This window comes from Mustela putorius, unplaced genomic scaffold, assembly GCF_011764305.1.
Source record: "Mustela putorius furo isolate JIRA1106 unplaced genomic scaffold, ASM1176430v1.1 tig00000083_pilon_pilon_pilon, whole genome shotgun sequence".
In the NCBI taxonomy this organism is placed as follows: Eukaryota; Metazoa; Chordata; class Mammalia; order Carnivora; family Mustelidae; genus Mustela; species Mustela putorius.
Genome location: NW_025421273.1, coordinates 30,052,970 through 30,074,053, shown reverse-complemented (window position 1 = coordinate 30,074,053; position 21,084 = coordinate 30,052,970). Strand labels below are relative to the sequence as shown.

Here is a 21,084-nt window from a genome sequence, read left to right as displayed (position 1 = left end):
GGCTTTAAGTATATATCCAGAACTGTAACAGTTTCACCCCAGAATTCCAGAAAACCATAAGACCTCTTATATAATCAGGAGCATGTAGCTGGTTCTGTAATAGGTTTATAAGGACTTTCTACATTTATTACCTAATTTTATTTGTTAATAGCTTTGGCTTAGCTAGATTAATATGCAGAAGTTATAAAAGGAAATTGAGGTTTGGGAGTCTTAAGACCTTTCTGCTATAACTTAGCAACCTAGGTTTGCTTCCCGGTTCTGCCACCACTCCTAAATTCATTGCTCCTTCCAGCACAACACACTTGACTTTGTAGAAGAATATTCAACTCAGGATATTTATTCAAATTCACCTGTCAACCTTATATACCTTGTTTATGTTTGCTTTGGTTTTAATTATTGAACCGTGTGCGTGTTGTCTAAATGTACTGAAAAATATATTTCAGTAACATCAAACGGCCCGTGTTTCTTACCCATTTGCTAGTCTGCAGTCTTTGCAACTGCCCAGTACAAAAAAAAGAAGGATTCTGGTTTTATATGTGAATGATTCTAAAATATTACCCCATCAGTGGCTCTCTAGTAAGTTTTGGCAGTGTAAGTCCTTTTCGTTTCTTAGATGTGCCTATGGGCATTTTTGCTTACATGCCCTAGTTTAAGTGCAACCTTCTATTGCTAGTGTTCTGCCCTTCTTTATCATCCCACCTTACAGTTGCCAACTCACTAAAGTGCCGTTTTCTCGGTAAATTTCCTTGGTCTTTGCTGTGGAAATAAACCCTTCTTAAGTCTGAGTGATTTTTTGGTGTCATTTACACGGTCCATGTCTGAGCTTCCTTTACAAGCTGTGTGAGTAGGCCCTGTATCTGACTCATCTACTATGTCATTTGCTTGCATATACAGGCATTTTCAACTAATGGCAGTTTTCTGTTCCTTAAAATCAGATGTTTGGAGGAAAAAATACTAATGAGTATCCCATTTACTGTTTAAAAAGAAAAATTATGTGACATGTTATTCTCAAACCCCACCAGTTTCCTAAAATAGATCTAAAGTACATCATACACTTAACATACACACAACGATCATACTAGTATGTAAATGCTATAAACATTTTCCCCTGGCAGTAAAAGGTCCGAGTGATTAACACTTGGTTTGTATGCTGTGACATCTTTGAGACCGTACACTTGCTAAAACATCTGCATTCAATTCTGATGATCTGCCAGTTCTTGGATTATAACTTGAGATTTTCTCCCCCCATTGCCTCCTGTGCCATTTTGTTTAAAATGTTGAGTTTTGATGATGCAAATTTCCTTTGTAAATATTTCCAGAAAATATTGAAAGATATACATGTTGTGTGGACTTTGGGTAATAACCAAAATAATGTTCTGTCAGAGAGACATTATAAATTAAGCTTATACTGTTTCATCGATATTTTTCTTTTGATGCTATCCTTACATTTAAATAATCAAAACAATGTGATTGACTGATAACCTGGAATAATATCTTTCTTTGAAAAACGAATTTGCTGTGATGGACTAAATGAAATTTTGATTTAAGATCTTAAATATTAATTTCTTCATATTGCATTGGCCATTGAGGATGAAACCTTATTTTTTAGTTTACTTACTGGGTCGAAATTCTTTAGTGAAACTTCATGGCTTACTGTTATCTCAGTTTTACTTGATTTACTATATAATTTATATACCATTAATTTCTTAACAGGTAGTTGTGTCAACTAACATTGCAGAGACATCTTTGACAATAGATGGTGTGGTATTTGTGATTGATCCTGGATTTGCAAAACAAAAGGTACATAATTTAGTACTTTAGTTGTATTCTTTATTAAATTGGTGTTAGCTTAAGAGTTCTTACTGTCTACTCATTTAGTGAGTACAGTTTACTTTTTAGAATTATTTTTTTCTTGTCTTGTGTTTTATTTTCAGGTGTTGGTGATAATGAACCTTTTCTGTTATATGGATCTCATGTATTAAGCCCACGCATAATGTTTAATCCTAGGGTTTTGTATTTTTTTTTTCCCTGTTAAGGTTAATTTGGTTTTTGTTGGTGGTGGTGTTGGGGTTTTTTTCGTTGTTGTTGTTCTTTATTTCTCTGTAGCACTGGCAAGTATTTTGGTTTCTGCATTCATTTAAGAAGTATGGAGGTTGGGACGCCTGGGTGGCTCAGTGGGTTAGGCCTCTGCCTTCAGCTCAAGTCATGATCTCGATATGGGTCCTGGGATCGAGCTCAACATCGGGCTTTCTGCTTGGCCAGCAGCCTGCTTCCTCCTCTCTCTCTGCTAGCCTCTCTGCCTACTTGTGATCTCTCTCCCTGTCAAATAAATAAATAAAATCTTAAAAAAAAAAAGTATGGAGGTAGTAATTAGAGGGATAGGATTATCATTCCTGTAGATTGGTCACTTACCGAAGGATATCAGTGTTTCTTTTATGTGCCAGGCATAGTACCTGAAAAGCTATTAATGTTAACCTCTAGTTGAACAGTGCTGAAAACCAAGCAGTTCGGTCAGAGGAAGTGACTGCTCAAGAAATATTGGGGATGTTCTGTAATTCACAGATCTTCTGTTACATTTGTTACATTTTGTAGGTGTAATTGAGAGAATTTGTTGCATGTATTATTCCTGTTTCTGATGGAAAATTTTCTCTTTAAAGTGGCAGTGTGTAACTGACTTTTTTTGGACTAAGTTCAAAATACTTTTCTTGATGTTCACTCTGAACATCAAATGTTGAAATTGACAGATTCTTTTCAGGCAGAAGCCTTTAAAACTGTCTGCTCTATGAAAGCAAGGTAAAACTAGGAGAACTGAAAATATTTTCAATTAGGAAGAGTAAAAGTGTTAGAAGTTTTGTGTATAATAGGTAAGAGCCTTTCCATGTTAGCTTGGATCTTCAGAATGATGGAGTCAGAATATCTGAAAGTTAAGGCACAGGGTGACCAATTCTTGGTTTCTGTCTCTGATTTACAGCCTTCATCAGTACTACTTTATTTTGAGATTAACTGTGGACTTTGTGTACTTCTGTTATAGTTTTGTGGTTAACTGGAGAAAAAATTCTTAACATTATTTTTATTCCAATAGGTATACAATCCTCGAATCAGAGTTGAGTCTCTCTTGGTAACAGCCATTAGTAAAGCTTCAGCTCAACAAAGAGCTGGTCGAGCTGGGCGTACCAGACCTGGGAAATGCTTCAGACTTTATACAGAGAAGGCTTATAAAACAGAAATGCAGGTAAGGGGTTTTGCTGTATCCTTCCTATTTGTGTGGAAGGTTAATTTGAATTTGTTACCAGAAGAAAATTGTTCTATTTACTTCATCTTGCCTTTGGCACCATAAGCTCCTTACTTTTTCCCCTAGTGAGATTTATGTTGTAATCTAGCAGTACAGCTCTCTGTTACAGTTCTAAGTTGAAGGAAACAGTGGCAGTAACACTTTCAACCCTGTAAAGATAGTTCACAGGAAATGTCTGATTTCTTTCTGGTATTTTTCTCATGTTGATTGGTGGTTTAGAAGTAATGCCAAAGTAAATAGCTAAAGAGGCAGAGAACAGATATGTTTTGTTTTCTGGAGCAAGAGGATTAAGGCATGTTTAACAGAATAAACATTCTTGTTTTTTTGCTAGGATAACACCTATCCTGAGATTTTGCGTTCTAATTTAGGATCAGTTGTGTTACAATTGAAGAAGCTTGGTATTGATGATTTGGTGCATTTTGACTTTATGGATCCACCAGGTATGAATTCTCAAAGCCTGTTTTAGCAAACCTTTTAACCAGAGTTCAGTGTCTCTGCATCTTATTCATTACACACATATCCCTTATTTTTTTCTTCCAGTATCATCAAGAAGAGTCTCATATGGTAGCATTAAAGCTAAAAGAGTGACAACTATCTGAGAAAGTTCTTTTTAATTTGTTTCTTTCTTTGGAATAACTAAATATCCTGGGAATTATTGACTGGGCAGGAAAATCAAATTTCTGTTTTTTTTTGTGTTGGTGTTGTTTTGTTGTTGTTGTTGTTTTTAATGTAGGAAAATGACAGTTTTAACTATGCAGGAAAATTTTTCAAGTTTATGTGATCCATTGTTTGCTAGATCTCTGTAACTGAATTTGATGACAGTTTGAGTTTAGAGTTTGGTCCACTGTAGAATGAAAAATGAGATGGCTTCTAATAGTTTGTACTTTTTCACATTTTTGCTTATTAAAGCAGTTTGTCTAATAGATTGCCTTTTCCCCCAGCTCCTGAAACTCTGATGAGAGCCTTAGAACTTTTGAATTACCTGGCTGCTTTAAATGATGATGGAGATCTGACTGAATTGGGATCCATGATGGCAGAGTTTCCTCTAGATCCACAGCTCGCTAAAATGGTTATTGCAAGTTGTGACTACAACTGTTCTAATGAGGTCCTATCTATTACTGCTATGTTGTCAGGTAATAGAGGGAAAGGAACTAAAAAAAGCCCAGCTCTTCACAGTTTGGGTGGACTTCACATTTGGTTTTGTTTTTTAATATCTAGTATGATAGTGGATTTTATAGTTGGTTTCAAGGAACTCATTTTGTTTCCTAAATCTCTTGTAAAAATTATAAAGACATAATATTTACAAAAGTAAAGTAATTGATTGTGCACAAAATCTAGTAAAAGCATTGGCTCTCTTGAGTGCGAATAAAAATTGCAATAAGAAAAGAACAAGTCTGAACACAATTGTAACGGAGTTCTTTGGTAGCTTCATCAGTTTTGCGGTTTATTACTGAAAGCACAAGAAGAAATTCGTTCTAGTACTTGGCACTATTAAGTGAGCCTGGGGCAAACCCAAACTATCATTTAAATTGAGCTTTTCCTACATACATAAATATGTTTTCTAGTGGCAGTCAAGCAAACATGAATTTCAAAGTTAGTATCAAATAAATAGAAATAGGTATGTGTAATTTTAGGCTTAAAATAAGATGAGAATTCTTTTACAATGGCAGAAAACACTTGATAAAAGAAATATACCTAATAGATAATATTGCTAATTTTGGAAATTGGAGCATTAAGCTGAACAAATCATGCTGTTTTTAGTTAACAATAAAGCGTAATCCACAAATGAATTATAACTTGGAAATTAGACCTTTCAAAAAGAAGAAATATGATTAACAACTTTACACTGATTCTTATAGCTAAAAATAGAAGACATTTCTTGTTTTTACTGATGATCAAAGTACTTTATACTACTAGTTCCACTACTGGGGAGAATGACTTCAGTTTCAGAGTGATTTATTCGTCTTTATTATAACTTAATGCCTCAAATAATTCAAAATTTATTTAGAATTAAAGGATAAATTGAAAAATTTCCTAAATACAAAATTTTGGCTTAGTTTAGATGTATGGTATGTTTTAATGGTGTGAATTTTTTATTTAAGAACTAGCTAAAAATGTTTTTTTGCAGAGTTATGACTGATCAGACTCAGAGCAGATGGGCAGGGCAGTATCGAATCATTTTAATAAAATTGTAGTTTCACTTGCGGAGGTGGTGGTAGGTTGTTGTCTGCCTTTCTTACGTGTTTTTGTTAGATGCTCCCAGTTGGTATTTACCCAAGATTTTAGTTTGCAGAGAAAGTGTGGGGCAAGATTAACAGATTGTTTGTGTATTTGTTTTCTGCTCAGTTTTTATTCTTCCTGTTTCTCTTATCAGGGATACTATATAATTACCATCATATGAGTCTAGATTAGTAGCTCTTTAAAAAACTGGTCATTGTGACGCAGTTGAAATCTTCCAACTATATCTCTAATTTGTAATAAGGAGCTCTGCACAACACAGGGGTCTGTTAGCACATCAGGATTATGGACATTTATGTGTAGTGGTTATTAAGCATGGCATTTGTGGGGGGGAATCTTAAAGGGAGAGGAAGAAATCATGGAACAAAAACAAGTTTGCCGAGTTTATACTGCTTTGTTTTCCATTTAAATAGTTTTTGAAATTTTCAGGTCCTGATACAAAATAGTATAATCAAGGGCCTTCTAGGGTGCTGCTTATTCCCACTGTTAATTCTGGGAGCTAGTTCATATTTACTTTCACATCTTTGAGAGGTTTCTGTACTTCTATGAATTACCTTGCTTCAGTTACATTAAGCAGGACATTTAATTTATATTTATTGTGATCGTATGTCATTGTCTTTATTTGGCTTCTTTGGTATCTTTTTAAAGGGGAAACTGTATGGGAAAGTAATTTGATACTGTATTTGATCTTGTTGTTGATTATTCCCATTATCTTCTATCTGGACTGATCATTTATACTTTTTTATATTGACAAGGTTTTAAGAGCTTTAAAAATGTGTTGACAAAGTCCCAAGCTGTTAAGTATTTTTACTTTCATACTGCTTTTATTACTATGGAATTGCTAAAGTGAATTAAGGAAAGTTGTATTTTAAAAATGTAGTGCACGCTTTGTAACAACTTAAAGTTTTATGTGAATTAACATTGAGGCTCTAAACAAATACTGTAGTTACATATTTTGGTGACCCTTGAAATAATGACTGTTTCAGACTAATTGTCAACTTTTTAAATATTGAATTTTGCTTTTTATATTGAGGTTTTGATTCACATAACTTTTTTTTTTTAAACTTGGGACGTCATTTTCTAATCTTTTTATTAAATGCTGGAAAAACTAGGCTGAATATCCGCAGCCTTTTTGAATTTTCTTAATTCAAAGGCGGTTTAACCTTCCACCACTACTGCTATCATCAAAACCCAAGATTTCATGATATTTTTTATGTTTACGTAATGCTTCTGCTCACCGGTGCTAATAGTGATACCCACCAGTTGGTAATAGCCATAGCAATAGGGAAAAAATTACAGTAGAAATGTGGCAATAGACTGGTTAGAAAGTTGTTTTTAGCCCTGCAGTGGGCAAATAGAGCTCATAACTTCCATAGCCATTCAATGGATTTAGTGGATGGCCTTTTGAAAAATTACATTTAGCTTAAAGGCTATTGACACCATAATTCTGGTTATTGGTAGAGCTATCGGCACTGGTTTTTGAAATAAGTCGAGCTTTCTATTTCTAGTATCTTGATGGCCTTCAGAATAGCTGTTTGATGCCTACTTTTAGATCTAGTTAAAATAATCAGGTACTCTGTAGCTTTGAAACCCTCTTGTCTTACAGATGTGGTTAGGTGTTGATGTACCAAATCAAGGTAGTAAACAGTCCAAGATGCAGTTGGAGGCCATCCTGCCCTGCCCTATGCTCTGTGAACTGACCTAGCTAGGCCTTGTTCCTCTATCTGTGAATGCGTGACTCATCGATATGGGCGTTTGTGTTGGGCCCATACCAACCTTGTTTAGTCCCACAGTGTTTTGTTCGCCCCACGGAGGCCAAGAAAGCCGCAGATGAAGCCAAGATGAGATTTGCCCACATAGATGGAGATCATCTGACACTGCTGAATGTCTACCATGCTTTTAAACAAAGTAAGTGTAAATTAGATTGAAGGCACTCTTTTGTCTAAATGTCACTTGCAGCATATAAGATGTTTCTTCATCTTACTTTCATTTGTTATCTGTGACAACTTTACATTAGAAACCCAGAGGTACTTTAGAAAAAACTCCTCTGACTAGCATTGAAAATAGAAATTGTCTGTCATTTCCAAAGTTGTTTACTTATAATCAGGGGGAAAATACCTGTTATAAGAAAACTGGAAAATACGGAGCAATAAAAACAAAATATAAAATAGTATAATATTTACCACTGACCTATAATTTTTATGTACGTTTTTTTCCTATTTCTTCTCATTCATTATATGTGAATAGTTTTGTATCTTTTATAGAATCTTTACTGCTTAATAATTTTACTAATAAATAGCTCTTAAGTAAATATAAAACTAACAAAATAGAGAAAAGGGCTGCAGATGTGAATGACCATTCTCAGGTTCTAAGTGGTCCATATACATGAGGAGAAAGATGACCTCTACTTGTAGTTCAAGAGCAGTATTATTGAGAGGTACCATTTTCTCACCTATAAAACTGGCAAAACTTACAGAAAAATAGTCCTGAGCTCTGTAGAAGTGGGTTTAGTGTAACAATCCTACACTAGAGGTGGAAATATAAATTGATGTGGTCTTTATGAAAAGCAGTAGATTTTATGTCACTGAGACCTGAAGAAATTCACACCCTTTGAACCAGAAATAATCTATGAAGTTATCTTTCAGTGTCCAGTGGACACAGATAAAATTAAAAGATTTCATCCCAAAATTACATATGATAGTAAAAAGGGTAGGGGGGAACTGTCTTAATGCCCACCAATAAATAGGTGGTTCAGTGATTTATGCTATACTATTCTAAGCTTAGCTTTTCTTCTCTCTTCTCTTCTTTTACATTTATTTGAAAGAGAGAGAGCAAGAAAGAGCACAGTTTGGGGGCGGGAGGTAGGGAGAAGCAGACTCCCTGCTGAGCAGGGAGCCAGAATGAGGGGCTTGATCCCAGGATCCAGGGATCATGACCTGAGCTGAAAGCAGACAGTTAACTGACTGAGCCATCCAGGTGCCCTGTTCTAACTTTAAATGGTTTTCAGAGACTGTTTATTGACATGAAAAACATTTTTCCATTTGTTTGAGAACAGTGAAATACAGTGGCTCAAATTCAGGTTTTTCATGTCGTTTTTATTTGTAACTCATTTTTGTTATCTTCTAAAAATCTATTTACACTCCTAAATGGTCTGTTCATTTTGGCACATCTCTTTTGGGTGAGGCTGAATTTATTTATCTCAGAATCCAAAAATGCTGCAGAGCCAGTAAGTGGAACAAAGAGCATAGCTGCCAAAGTGCTGCACGTCTGTGTGTTACACATGAACTTCGCTATGAGTTGAATAGAATTGGCAAATAATCAGGTCAAAATAAAAAACGAAGGCCAGTACACAGTTGACTTCAGAACATTTATTTTATCCCTCTTGTGTCCAGTGTACTGATGATGCATAATGTTAAAGACTGTTCCTGATATAGGTTAGGTCAATCCAAGAAATACACTATATTCCTGTGTGTATCAAACAGGTGGTGTCGTCGTGGTTGGTGGTGGACTATGTGACCACCAGGCACATAACCTATTAACTGACGGGGAGGCTACAGAGGGGAAGGTCCTGAGAAGGAGCAGATTCATGTCCATCTTGGTTCTCAAAATCCTTTGAGATCATTAAAATACTGTTTTAAGTGGAAATTAAAAGATTTCTAATGGAGCAGCATGGGTTTTTACCATGTATGTCTCACAAGAGATTTTAATGTTCTTTTAAGTTAGGAGATTGTATTATTTTGTTATTTAAGTTCTCTTTTTAAATAACTGTTAAAAGTTATTTAAGCTATATAAGCTCAGCAGTTGGTGTATTTGGATTTCATCAGTTGCTTTGAGAATGAAGTTTAGGTTTCATAGTGTAGAACTGTGTATTTAGATTTTAAGTATGAATGTAACAATTCAGTTTTTGAAATTTGAGCATTTTACTGTTTCACATGATAAAATTAGTAAATGCTTTTTTCTTTATGTACATATTGGTAGTTGGGAGCTTTCTATGAAAATATTGAACAGTAGGTATCTATAAAAGCTTTATCCTACCACTTCTTAGCAAGACTAGGAGAAGGAGTGTCGTGAATTAGAGAGGTAGCATCCATTCTCTAGATGCTTGATCCTTGTCTACTACATGCTTCTCACTGCCATAGGGATGGTAAGCTGATGGGTGTTTTTAGACCTTTTACTCCAAATACTTGTAATAAATAAGGTCAAAGGAAACAGAATGAACATTTGATAAAAGTGTCCCCAGTAGTCAAAGGATTTAGCCTTTAATTACTGCCTGTCATCTTTTCAAATAAAGGGAGCTGTTTTAAAAATAATACCAGACTCTTAGATCTCTACAAAATATTTGAACATTTCATATCCCTTTATTGAATTTGGAGTGTTTTCACTAATGATTTTTAAATGATGCTATGTTATGTTGTTAATTGAAACGTTAAGTATAGCGACTGTGTTTCAGATACTGGTCAAGAGGAACTATATTATCAGAGACAATGACAGTGGCTGATTACATAGAAAAGCTAAAATTCATCTTGATATACTATATGTTGAAATAATACTTTTAAAAAATAAATTTGGAGAAGAGAGCACACATGGGCATGCATGTGAGCAGAGGTGTGTAGAGGCAGAGGGAGAGGAGAATCTTAAGCACACTCCACTGTGAGCTTGGAGCCCATTGTGGGGCTCCGTCTCAGGACCCTAAAATCAAGACCTGAGCTGGAAGTTGAGAATTGGATGTTTAACTGACTGAGCCACCCAGGCATCTCCGAAATAACACTCTTGAGAGACAACTAGGTTTAAATTATCTTGGAACATCTTGATTTGTCTGTCTGATTTCACTCTGAAATGATTTGACTTTAGATCTTAAAAGTAGTTCTGCTATATTGGTTAAGAAATTCATAGCTAGCATTATTTTAAAATATTTCCAATTTTGGATTTTATTTTTCCCATTTATCAACTCACTCTAACAAATTTAGAAAGTACTTGTAGTACTGCCAGATAGTGTTTATCTTGACCACTTAAAATTGCCATTTTGTTACTCTAAAGAGTATTCTCTTTAGGGGATATGAGTTCTGAAATTTAGAACCTCAGAAAAGCTATACTTCAGATCAGAGTATGCTAATCAGCTGCCCTTTTCAAGGGCCCCCTTTCTTATTGTCTCAGTGTGGACATTTCCATTGCGTTTCAGCTCCATGCATTGCACCAGCATAAGCAAGGATGCCTCATAGGCATACTTTTCTTCTCTTTGTGTTATCTCCTGAAGATATTTGGTTGGTGCTTTGTTTTAAATGTCAGTAAGTTCAGATGGATACTTATTCTCATTCTACATGGGTTAATGACTTGAACACATCAGTTCTTTAATTTAAAAGATCCATTTTACTACCTCACCTGCCCACCCATCCTTTCTGAAATGTGGCTGATTTTGTAACAAGCAGACACTGATTAATATATGTTGTTCCTTTGAAAAGCAATTAAAATGTTGTATGTTTCAATTGGTAGAATCCTAGAACTAAGGAGAAAAGAGTGTGCCAAAGATTAATATTTATTATAGAAGCTGCAGAAGGATGAACATAGTTCAGATTTTAAATTCCCTCCCTTCCCCCCCCATTTCACAGTAACCCTCTTAGGTTTATTTATCAAAAGGCCTATGAAGTAAATGATGAAGTTTTCCATTGTGACTCTCCAGGACATAAAAATGTCACTGTATAATATTTTATATTATGCTGCAGTTTGAGCTCTTTGCTTAAATGAGCAAACAGTGGATTGGTTGGAAGCTTGTCAAGGATTCATCAGTAGAGAAATATACCTTTGATAATAAATACGTGCAGTGAAATTATTTGAAGTGTTTAGCTTTGTTTATTAATAATAGTAAGACTTGTTTATTAAACATGAGTGGGGATTCCAGAATCCTTATAAACTATATCACCTGTATTTTTTTTTTGCTTTTATAGTCTAGTTCTTTAGTTTTTTATTCCAGTTTTTATTTTAATTCTAGTTAGTTGGCATATAGTGTTATATTAGTTTCAGTTGTTCAGTATAGTAACTCGGCACTTCCATACATCATCCTGTGCCCATCACTGTTCAAAGGGATGCATTCATCCCTGTGTTTCTAGCAGCAGTATTTCATAATAGTCAACATACAGAAGCAGCCCAAGTGTCCATTGGTTGGTAAATGGATAAAAACGATTGGGGGGGGTAGTAGAATATTATTCAGCCATAAAAAAGAACGAGTTCTTGCTATTTTCAATGACAAGGATGGAGCTGGAGAGTATAATGCTGAGTGAAATAAGTCAGAGAAAGACAACTACCATATGATTTCACTCACATGGAATTTAAGAAAAGCAAAGGGAAAAAATAAGATAGGATCAAATCAAGAAACACTCAGAGAACAACGTGATGGTTACCAGAGGGGAGGTGGCAGAGGGAGGAGTGAAAAAAAAAATAGGTGGTTGGGATTAAAGAGTGCTTTACCACTTAAATTTTAAATCTTGTTTGTCCTCCATTAAACGGCACATGGGTTGCAGTGAAACTTTTTTAAATATTTAGCTCTAGATTTGTGCTCTAGCTCAGAAGTAGTTAAATAAAAATTATGTAGTAGTCATTTGAATTCAGTTTTAGGACTTCTAAATTGTATTTGGTAATCTTAATCTAAGTCTATCCTTCTTTGAAAATGAGGAAGACATGACATTTTATCACATTCCCTCAACCCATCTTTGTCTGTTAGACTATATGAGAAACAACCAGGTGGGTGTTAATCAGCGATGTAACTTCATCAAAAATACTTTATTCAAAATCACAAAAACCTTAGTGCTATTTCTGATTTTGAACTTCAAAATATTGATAACATTTTGGTTCTTTTATAACACTGATGTGGTTAATTCTCCTTTCTATATTACTTAGTTTATTCTTAGTAATGATTTTTCTTTTTAATTAGATAATATACCTATATGGATAATTCATGTCCCCTCTTTTTTCCCCTCCCTCCAACTTTGTAGATCATGAATCGGTTCAGTGGTGTTATGACAACTTCATTAACTACAGGTCCCTGATGTCAGCAGATAATGTACGCCAGCAGCTATCACGAATTATGGACAGATTTAATTTGCCTCGTCGAAGTACTGACTTTACAAGCAGGGACTATTATATTAATATAAGAAAAGCTTTGGTTACTGGGTATTTTATGCAGGTATGTGGATAATGCATGCATGTATAATTAAATGTTTAATAATAGTGCTTGCTTTCTGTAACAGCCCTTTAAATCTACTTAAACAAGTTAAAGAATGTCTCTGAATATTGATTTTAAATGTTATGTCCAGATTTTGGACTGAAATAATATACCAAGAAATTTTTTGTGTTTAAAAAATGAGTGATAGATTGACAGATTAACTCATTAAATGAAAAAGTTAGTGATCCATTTGTGTAGAAATCGGTTTGGAATTACTCTTTAATTAGCAGTCTTTTTTTTTTTTTTTTTTTTTTTTTTTTTTTTTTTTTTTAAGATTTTGTTTATTTATTTGACAGAGGGATCAGAAGTAGGCAGAGAGACAGACCGAGAGAGATGAGGAGAAGCAGGCTTCCTGCTGAGCAGAGAGCCTGATGCATGACTTGATCCCAGGCCCCTGGGATCATGACCTGAGCTGAAGGCAGAGGCTTAACCCACCCAGGTTGAGCTACCCAGGCGCCCCTTAAGGGATTTTAAACAAATTGTTTAAAAACTCATTCCCTGGTGGTAAAATTGAAAACAAGTCAATCCATTACTTGTGATTGGATTGATTTTAATCATCACTTCTGTCTCCTGTTTCTTCATTCTCTATTTTGGCTATGTCTGTTAAGCAAGATGTAGCCTGCCTTAAGGCCAGATGAGCTAAATAAGTAGAATGGACCCAAATGCACAAAATCAAAATAAGAATTGATTGGTACATAGTCTGTAGTTGAAATCATAGTAACAGTAAGAGTTTTTAATTGTGGCACCTTATATAAGATCCCATGCTCATTAGAGTTAGGGAAATAATAAAGCTAGGTATGAAAATTCATTCTTTAGACACTTCATTCTTAATATTTGTTTAATATATACTAATACACAGTGGCTTCTTTTTGACATATTCTTAAATTTGCTTATAATTGAAAAAGGATTGGTAAAGCCATACTCAAACAGTATAGATTTCTACTTTTGTGAAAGTTAAACTTGGTTAGAAACAGGGTGTCCAGTATAGTACCTGGCACCTAGTAGGTGCTTAGTAATTATTTATTGAAGGAAATTGAGTTCATTTTTCTGTTCTTTATTAATAATTCTTTATTTCTGTCATTCATACACATTCTTCATATTACTATAATTCTAGAATTAGAAAAGGCATATCATCATCAGTTTCAGTGTTAGCTAATTAAATAGTAGATAAGTTCCACCAATTGATGTGTTTGATTATAGATAGAAGAAATGGAGGCAAGAAGCACGTGCCACCTTTGCCTGCTCCATTCTTTTCTTGTTATATTTTCTTTGTAGACTACTTTTTGCTTTATTTTTCCGTCGTAATCATGAATGTTCCAGTAATTGTTCATCTAATACACAGCTGGCACTAAGGATCCCCTCTAGATAGATTAAGGCATGAAAGACTAGATAGTGTATATATAAGGTTCCATGGGCCCATTAGGTCACTCTTCAGACTGCTTAGCCCTGCCTGCCCTCTCAGTGCACATGTGGCCATGGTCAAATCCGCATCCATGTGTTCCACTGAAACTTTATTTATGGACCCTGAAATTCAGATTACATGATTTTCATTGGTCACCAACTACTGTTCTTTTGTTGTTGTCCCCGCCCCCCAGTTCTTTAAAGACATATGGACCATTTTTGGCTGATAGGCCTTAACAAATGCAGACAATGAGTTGGATTTGGCATGCAGTAATTTGCTGATCCCCTGCTTCATAAGGCAGTGATAAGTAAGTGTAGCCCCTGAATAAAAAGCAAAAGTTGAGGCCTTCCTGTTCTAATTGTATAGGTAGCTTTATACCACTTTTGCTTTATAAATAGCACATCAAGAGCATTGTATTAATTTACTGGATTTTGGTTTCAGGTGGCACATTTAGAACGAACAGGGCATTACTTAACTGTGAAAGATAACCAGGTGGTTCAGTTGCATCCCTCTACTGTTCTTGACCACAAGCCTGAATGGGTGCTTTATAATGAGTTTGTTCTTACAACAAAGAATTACATCCGGACGTGTACAGATATCAAGCCAGAATGGTAAGTACCACCCTTTGTTCTAACAGTTTTGCTCAGAATGGAATCTGACTTGGTTGCACTAGTCCTATCCTGGAACTGAAAGTTCTTTCTCATCTGCTCAGGATATGTGCTCCCATGTTTAGGTATGGGGCCTTGATCTGATAGAATGTTTGATCTCTTAGAATCTTTACTTTGCTAAGAGGATGGTGGGATTATTGGTATGGGCATGGGCAGGATTTGAAGCCAAATATAAAATTATAGTAGACTAGCTTCAGGAGTGTCCTAGGAACTATTTTGTTGTGATCAACCCAAGTCTCCTGATACTGTACTTGAAACAGTCTTTTATCATTAGCTCTGAACTATTTATATGTTGATGCTTTAAAGAGAGTCAGTAAGCAAACATAGAAATTACACATCCTGTTGTATCTTAGCATATTTGATTTATAGATTGTTATAGGAACTGATTGTTATTTTAAGCAAAATTACCACCACTCTCCTTTTGTATGTCTGGTTTTTGGTTTGGTTGGTTGGTTGGTTTACCAGAGTCCATTCTGGAACTTAAGATAGGAGATGTCAGCCAAGAATGGTGGGACTGAAAGCACTAATTTTAGTTGATGTCACTTGCTAGATATTGTGAGGCTTCTTTCCTACACAGATTTATGACTTTTGACACATGTGTAGGACATTACCATTTTATCTTAAATTCTTTGTTGAGAAAAAATTGTATGGCTAAACATTAAAAAAGATTCAGTCAAGTGAATTCTTTGGAGTGTAGATCTATATTTATGGTTAGTAAACTTTGAGAAGATACAATCATTTGAATGCAAAGATATTTCTCATATAGAACCTATACTACTATAACCTTGGAGAGGTTGGTCAAAATAGTGTTCTAGAGTGAAGAAATTAAGACCTTATTTTAGTATCTTTAGATTAATGTGAGAAAGGTTTTTGAAAGGATTTTTCTTGAACTTTTTTTTTAAGTTATGGAAAGTCCAACATCAGAAAATTTTACAGCTTGCGAAAGTAATGCACTTCTAAAAGCAGTGTTTGTACGGATTAGGCGTTTGTAGTTATAATGTTGATTTGGATTTGTAGATTTACCTTTTTTCATCAATATATTAATGAGTAATTCCTATCCTGTTAGCAACTCTAGTCTTTAATTAAATGATAATTTGGTAATATTTCTCCCCCCTTCTGGACAGGTTGGTGAAAATTGCCCCTCAATATTATGACATGAGCAATTTCCCACAGTGTGAAGCAAAGAGACAGTTGGACCGCATCATTGCCAAACTTCAATCCAAGGAATATTCACAGTACTGAATTCAGTGCTTAGAACTGAAGTTATTCAGAGGACAGCTTTAAAAGATGAATGAACTCAAAAGTTCAAGTTGTGCTCTTCACGTTGGTTCAATAATGGCCTTTATTTGAAAGCTTTTTAATTTTTCTTTACAGTAAATATTCCATTCTGATTTCATAAATTAAACATTTATGCCTCCCTTTTGTGTTGACACTGTAGCTCATACTGGAAAAGTCGATCAATGTTTTGCAGTTTATTGAAAGTAGTTCTATATATAACAATGTTATAAGCATTTCTTTAGAAATGGTTGAAAATGCTTCTAAAATGTGATTATCGACCATGGTATGCATGATCGTTGTAATTGTTGACATTCCTTTTAGAAGTTGTGAAATGTTACAACTTGTGCTTATGTAGACACAATCTTCTGTCTCAGTACAGAGGCACTGACTTCAATAAAGTCTATTTATACTAATTTCAGCCAAAGCACTTTGATATCTTTGTTCTAGTCTCTCTAAATATGGCTTCTTTTCTTCTCAAGTGTGGGGCTTTTTTGTTTTTTAATTGTAAGTAAACTATGGTTTCATATTTAGCATCTTTCCACAAAGGCTACTACTCCTTAGATAAAATAGTCACTAAAGCAATATTTTTAAGATGATAGTGTGGTACTTTGTTAGGTTAATCTAATGGGATAAAAGTGTGTGTTTTCATTCAAAATTGGCTCTCGAAGGACTGGATAACAAAAGAATAGCTTTCTCTTCGTCTTAAAGTTCATTTCATAAGGCTGATTTGTTACCACATTTTTAGCAGGTCTTTTTATTATACTTAGAGAAACCTTTTAAACACCCTATCCTCTGAAACAGATGTTTATTTGTATTAAATTAATAGTAGGGAATGATGTTAAATTGTAGATCTTAGAGTTGGATATTTTACACAGTGTGCAAGAGTGATTAGTAAAGTGTGTTAAAATGTAAACTTGGCTTTCTGTTTCCTGTAACAGATAGTAGACAAGTTAAAAACTCTTTTAACACAAATGAGGTGTTCGGTGTGATCCCTTAAGGGGCCTGTAATAAATCCGTTCCTTTCACTTGAAGAGTAAATACTGTACTCCTTAATTTCTGGACTCCCTTCTTCTATTCCCCCCCCCATACACAAATATTTAAATGTTAAAGGAAATGTACAGGTGTTTTTAGTTAGAGTTGAAATATATTTTGTGGCATATATCTTATGTGGTTTAAGGGAGTTAATTGGGAAAATTAAAGTTTTTCAGGCTAAATAATTTTTAGTATATAGGTAGCTGTTATTAAATTATGCTGGTGGTTTTTAAGAGTTAATACATTTCTCTAAGTGCCTGGTGTTCTTCCCATGGGATAATGTACATGGTGAAATAATATTTAGGTTGCATTTAAATTGGTTAAAAATTTATCCCAGTTTAAGTATTGACAAATTATCTGCTAGAATTTTTTTATATTAAGAAAGTCTCGGCACTTGGCCAGACTGTTTCTCCTAAGCAGGCAGCTTTCGCCAAAGTATTACGTTGCATTTTTTTCCCCAGTTGCATATTTTTATAATGTGACCATTACCTAGTTTTAAATAGATCTCGGTGTAGTGTATGTGTTGTTCAATCTTGTGCTTTTTAAAATTCTAAATTAGACCATTGGGTTTTCTTAAAGAGAAGCTTAAGTTGCAGAGCTCTGATGTAAAGAAGAAAGTTTGGCATTTGGCAGAGTTTCTAGGAACAGCGAGTACTCTTTCCGTCTTGTAAGTGATGAGTGTGCACTGGGAGTGGCCATGGAAACAGTGGAGCAGGTGGAGCTCTTTCATTCCGTTGTCATGCCCACTGCAACATTGAGTTTTGTGAGGCTGACCATATCTGACCAAAGCTTTGAGTTTTATGCACTGAAGTTTTTGGCAAAAGAATGGCTTTAAAATTCCTGTCCTCGAACCCCTTTTGCATAGGTTTCGCAGCAGAATACAGAAGCAGTTGACATGTTTCATTTCCCTTGTTTCCATGGGTGGTTAAAACTATCAAATGAAACCCCAGTGGTCCTGTAGAAGAAAATTAAATTTAAAGATTTTTCCATAATAATTCAGAAAATCTTACTGAAGATTTTTCTGAAGAGGTGTCTTCACTTCTCAGAAGCTACTTTTTGTGTGAATGTAGCATAAAGGAAGGCCTTTGGCTATAAGTTGTAGAAATGAACACAGCTTGGGGGGAATAGGACAGTATAACATACACTCTACAGTCAGTCCACTAAGCCACAGCCCTTATGAGTCATAAGTCCATATGATTTAGTCCTAGAATTTCAGGTTTGTAAGGTAACACAAACACCTTGAGATTCCCTTCTGAATAATTTTAATGGCCATCCTTTCTGCTCATATACGTTAAAGCAAACCATTACTTTCAAAGATATCTTAATAGTTCTGCTAGAAATGCTGAGCTGAAATTTTTCTTTCTGACTGTTTCTAATTCTTGCTTCTAGAGCAAAGTTAGTTAAATAAGGATGTTTGTTTTACTGCATGATGCTATTTAGATACTTAACTGTCCTCTTCCTTTACCCTGATTTAGGCTGAATAGCCTGTTTTCCCCTCACCCTTCTCTTTGATACCATTTCTAGATATCTTGAACATCCCTGATTAACCTCTGCTAGATATTCTTTGGACCGTAGTCAGTTCTGTGGTTTAAACTGGGCAGAGAGCAGTGGAACTTGTATTTCTCAGGGGACCAGACATGACATCACTTATGTTAATGTAGCTTATGATTACATTAACCTTTTGAACAACCACAGTGTACTTTTGGCTCATGTTAATTTTAACGTAAATTTAAGGCATCCAGTTAGGGGTGCCTGGGTGGCTCAGTGGGTTAAACCCTCTGCCTTCAGCTCAGGTCACAATCCTGGAGTCCTGGGATCGAGCCCCGCATCAGGCTCTCAGCTCAGCAGAAAGCCTGCTTCCTCCTCTCTCTGCCTGCCTCTCTGCCTACTTGTGATCTCTGTCAAATGAATAAACAAAATCTTTAAAAAAAAAAAAAATTAAGGCATCCAGTTATTATGCGGTAATTTTTGGATGTGGCTCAGGGCTGGGAAAAGACTGTCACAAGACCATGGACAGTGTTCATCTTAGAGACCTCACCCCATGCTTTTTAATACATCTCTGTATTGCTCATTAAATAATGTTAAAAAAATTTACAGACACAAGAACGATGTCTTCCTAAATAGTTGGGTTAGGAATATCTCAAGTACATTTTTTTTTAAAGGTTCTAGAATTCTTACAGTATGAAACCAACCTACACATTGTTTCAGATGCTGTTTTTATCAATACTGAGTTTAAAAGTGAAGTTGACAGGTTTGGTAAATATGTTTGGTACATATTTACACAGAAATTTGAATTTTATATTTTTTATATTTTATTTTTATATTAGAGAAAGTCAGGGAGGAGTGGTGTTCCCAGGCAGTTTTTGTGGTGCATTAGCTAGTGCTTGGACCTATGGACAAAATGGCCCTGTAGGTACACTGTTGCACAGGTGTTATCCTTCATTGCCAAGACAAATGCATTTATTGAGACCTTGTTGCTGCGGTGACTTCTAATTTCTTCTTTTGGTGTACACTGGCTAGATGATGGAAACTTTGCTGTTTGGCTTAACTGAATTTTCTAGCTTGGACTTGGTAATTGCTCATTTTGAGGGTATTTGAGCCTAACCTAGCAAACGCAGTTCTCTGCAGCCACCTCCATCAGCAGTGGTATATGGAGTGTAGCCCAGCCCGGATTTGGGAAGTTTCTTAGATTCTATTTTTTCCCCCCTCTTTTATTCTGTTTTAAAAGATGCTATTTCTTGTAGAGTCTTCATTTGTAATTGTAGTACGTTGTAAATGGAACCTGATGGAGAACTTACAACCCAAGTTGTAAACTTGGGAAAACCGCACTTAAATAACTTGGTTTTTGTTGTTGAGTTAAAGTTTTGGATTGGAAGAAACTTGGAAAGGCTACTTTTTACAAAAAGTTACATGATTAGGATGGAGATCAAGAAAGAGGAGGGATACCTTTTTAAAGAAAGGGACCCAACTTAACAGGTTGTTAGGCAAAGTTTCAATGAATGTCTTGAAAAGACAGGTTGAGGCCAAGCTTGGTGGTGTTAGCCTTGGAAATGAGAAGATTTCCTTAGATGAGGGCAAGAATTTCCTTAGGTTAAGATAGTTAAGGAACCTTAGTTCAAATAGCCTCTTACGGAGCCTGCAAGGGAATCAAGTCCAGGCATGAGGGAGAGGAGTATTGTGTGAATTTGACTATGGATTCCTTCTCAGGTTCCTCTCCTGTGGTCTATAGCCCAGGAGTGTTGAACAGGGAGAAAGCTGCCCAGGTTGAGTATGGCTTATGAAGGAATGGAGAAAAGTGGTAAAGCCTTCGAGATCTTGTCATTAAAAAGAATCACTGGGTGCGTCCTCAGAGTTGGTTATGCATCCAGTTCTTGGTTTCGACTCAGGTCATGATCCTCCGGGTTGTGAGATTGAGCCCCTTGTCGGGTTTCATGCTGGGCATGGCATCTGTTGGGAATTCTTTTTCTCTCTGTCCTTCATGTTTTGTGTGTGCTGTATGTGTGTACTCTTCAAATAAATACATCTTTAAACAGTTAAAAGAATCATTGATAGCTGTCCCTGTAAACTCATCTAGTACCTGTGAATTTTCTTCATGTCTTATGCTTCTGTGCTGTTTGGTTAGTAGCACTGGTGAACATTGTATACACAGTACTAGTTGTGATATCTTTACTGACAAGTGTCTTCATGTCAGCTCATGTATTTGTTTTTCATATGAATTGTTAGGCAGTTGAAATGTTGTCTTAGCCAAATTAGAGACATGATCAGACTGAAATGAGGCATGCTCTCAATTTTAGGGAGTGACTTATTTTAAAACCCTTAATGAATGAGAATTTCTTTTAATGCTTACAGAGGTGTGAGTTGTTTTATTTTAGATTTTATAAAGAAGTGGAATTACTAAGGTTAGATGGTAGGGAATATTTCAGCTTTATGGCACTAGCTCTATTTAGTATCTTATCAA

At 35.4% G+C, this 21,084-nt stretch overlaps 1 protein-coding gene across 1 annotated transcript in view; it reads left to right on the top strand.

The window, feature by feature from the left end:
- The window catches only part of DHX15 (DEAH-box helicase 15), a 57,541-nt gene extending 41,029 nt beyond the window's left edge, over positions 1–16,512 (top strand). The window contains exons 7-14 of the mRNA XM_004762681.3: positions 1,714–1,800; positions 3,083–3,232; positions 3,624–3,732; positions 4,234–4,425; positions 7,316–7,438; positions 12,517–12,707; positions 14,590–14,759; positions 15,941–16,512. Of these exons, the coding sequence (XP_004762738.1) occupies positions 1,714–1,800; positions 3,083–3,232; positions 3,624–3,732; positions 4,234–4,425; positions 7,316–7,438; positions 12,517–12,707; positions 14,590–14,759; positions 15,941–16,058 (1,140 nt within the window). The 3' untranslated portion in view covers positions 16,059–16,512. The remainder of the gene's footprint in view (positions 1–1,713; positions 1,801–3,082; positions 3,233–3,623; positions 3,733–4,233; positions 4,426–7,315; positions 7,439–12,516; positions 12,708–14,589; positions 14,760–15,940) is intronic.
- Positions 16,513–21,084: the final 4,572 nt, after the last annotated feature.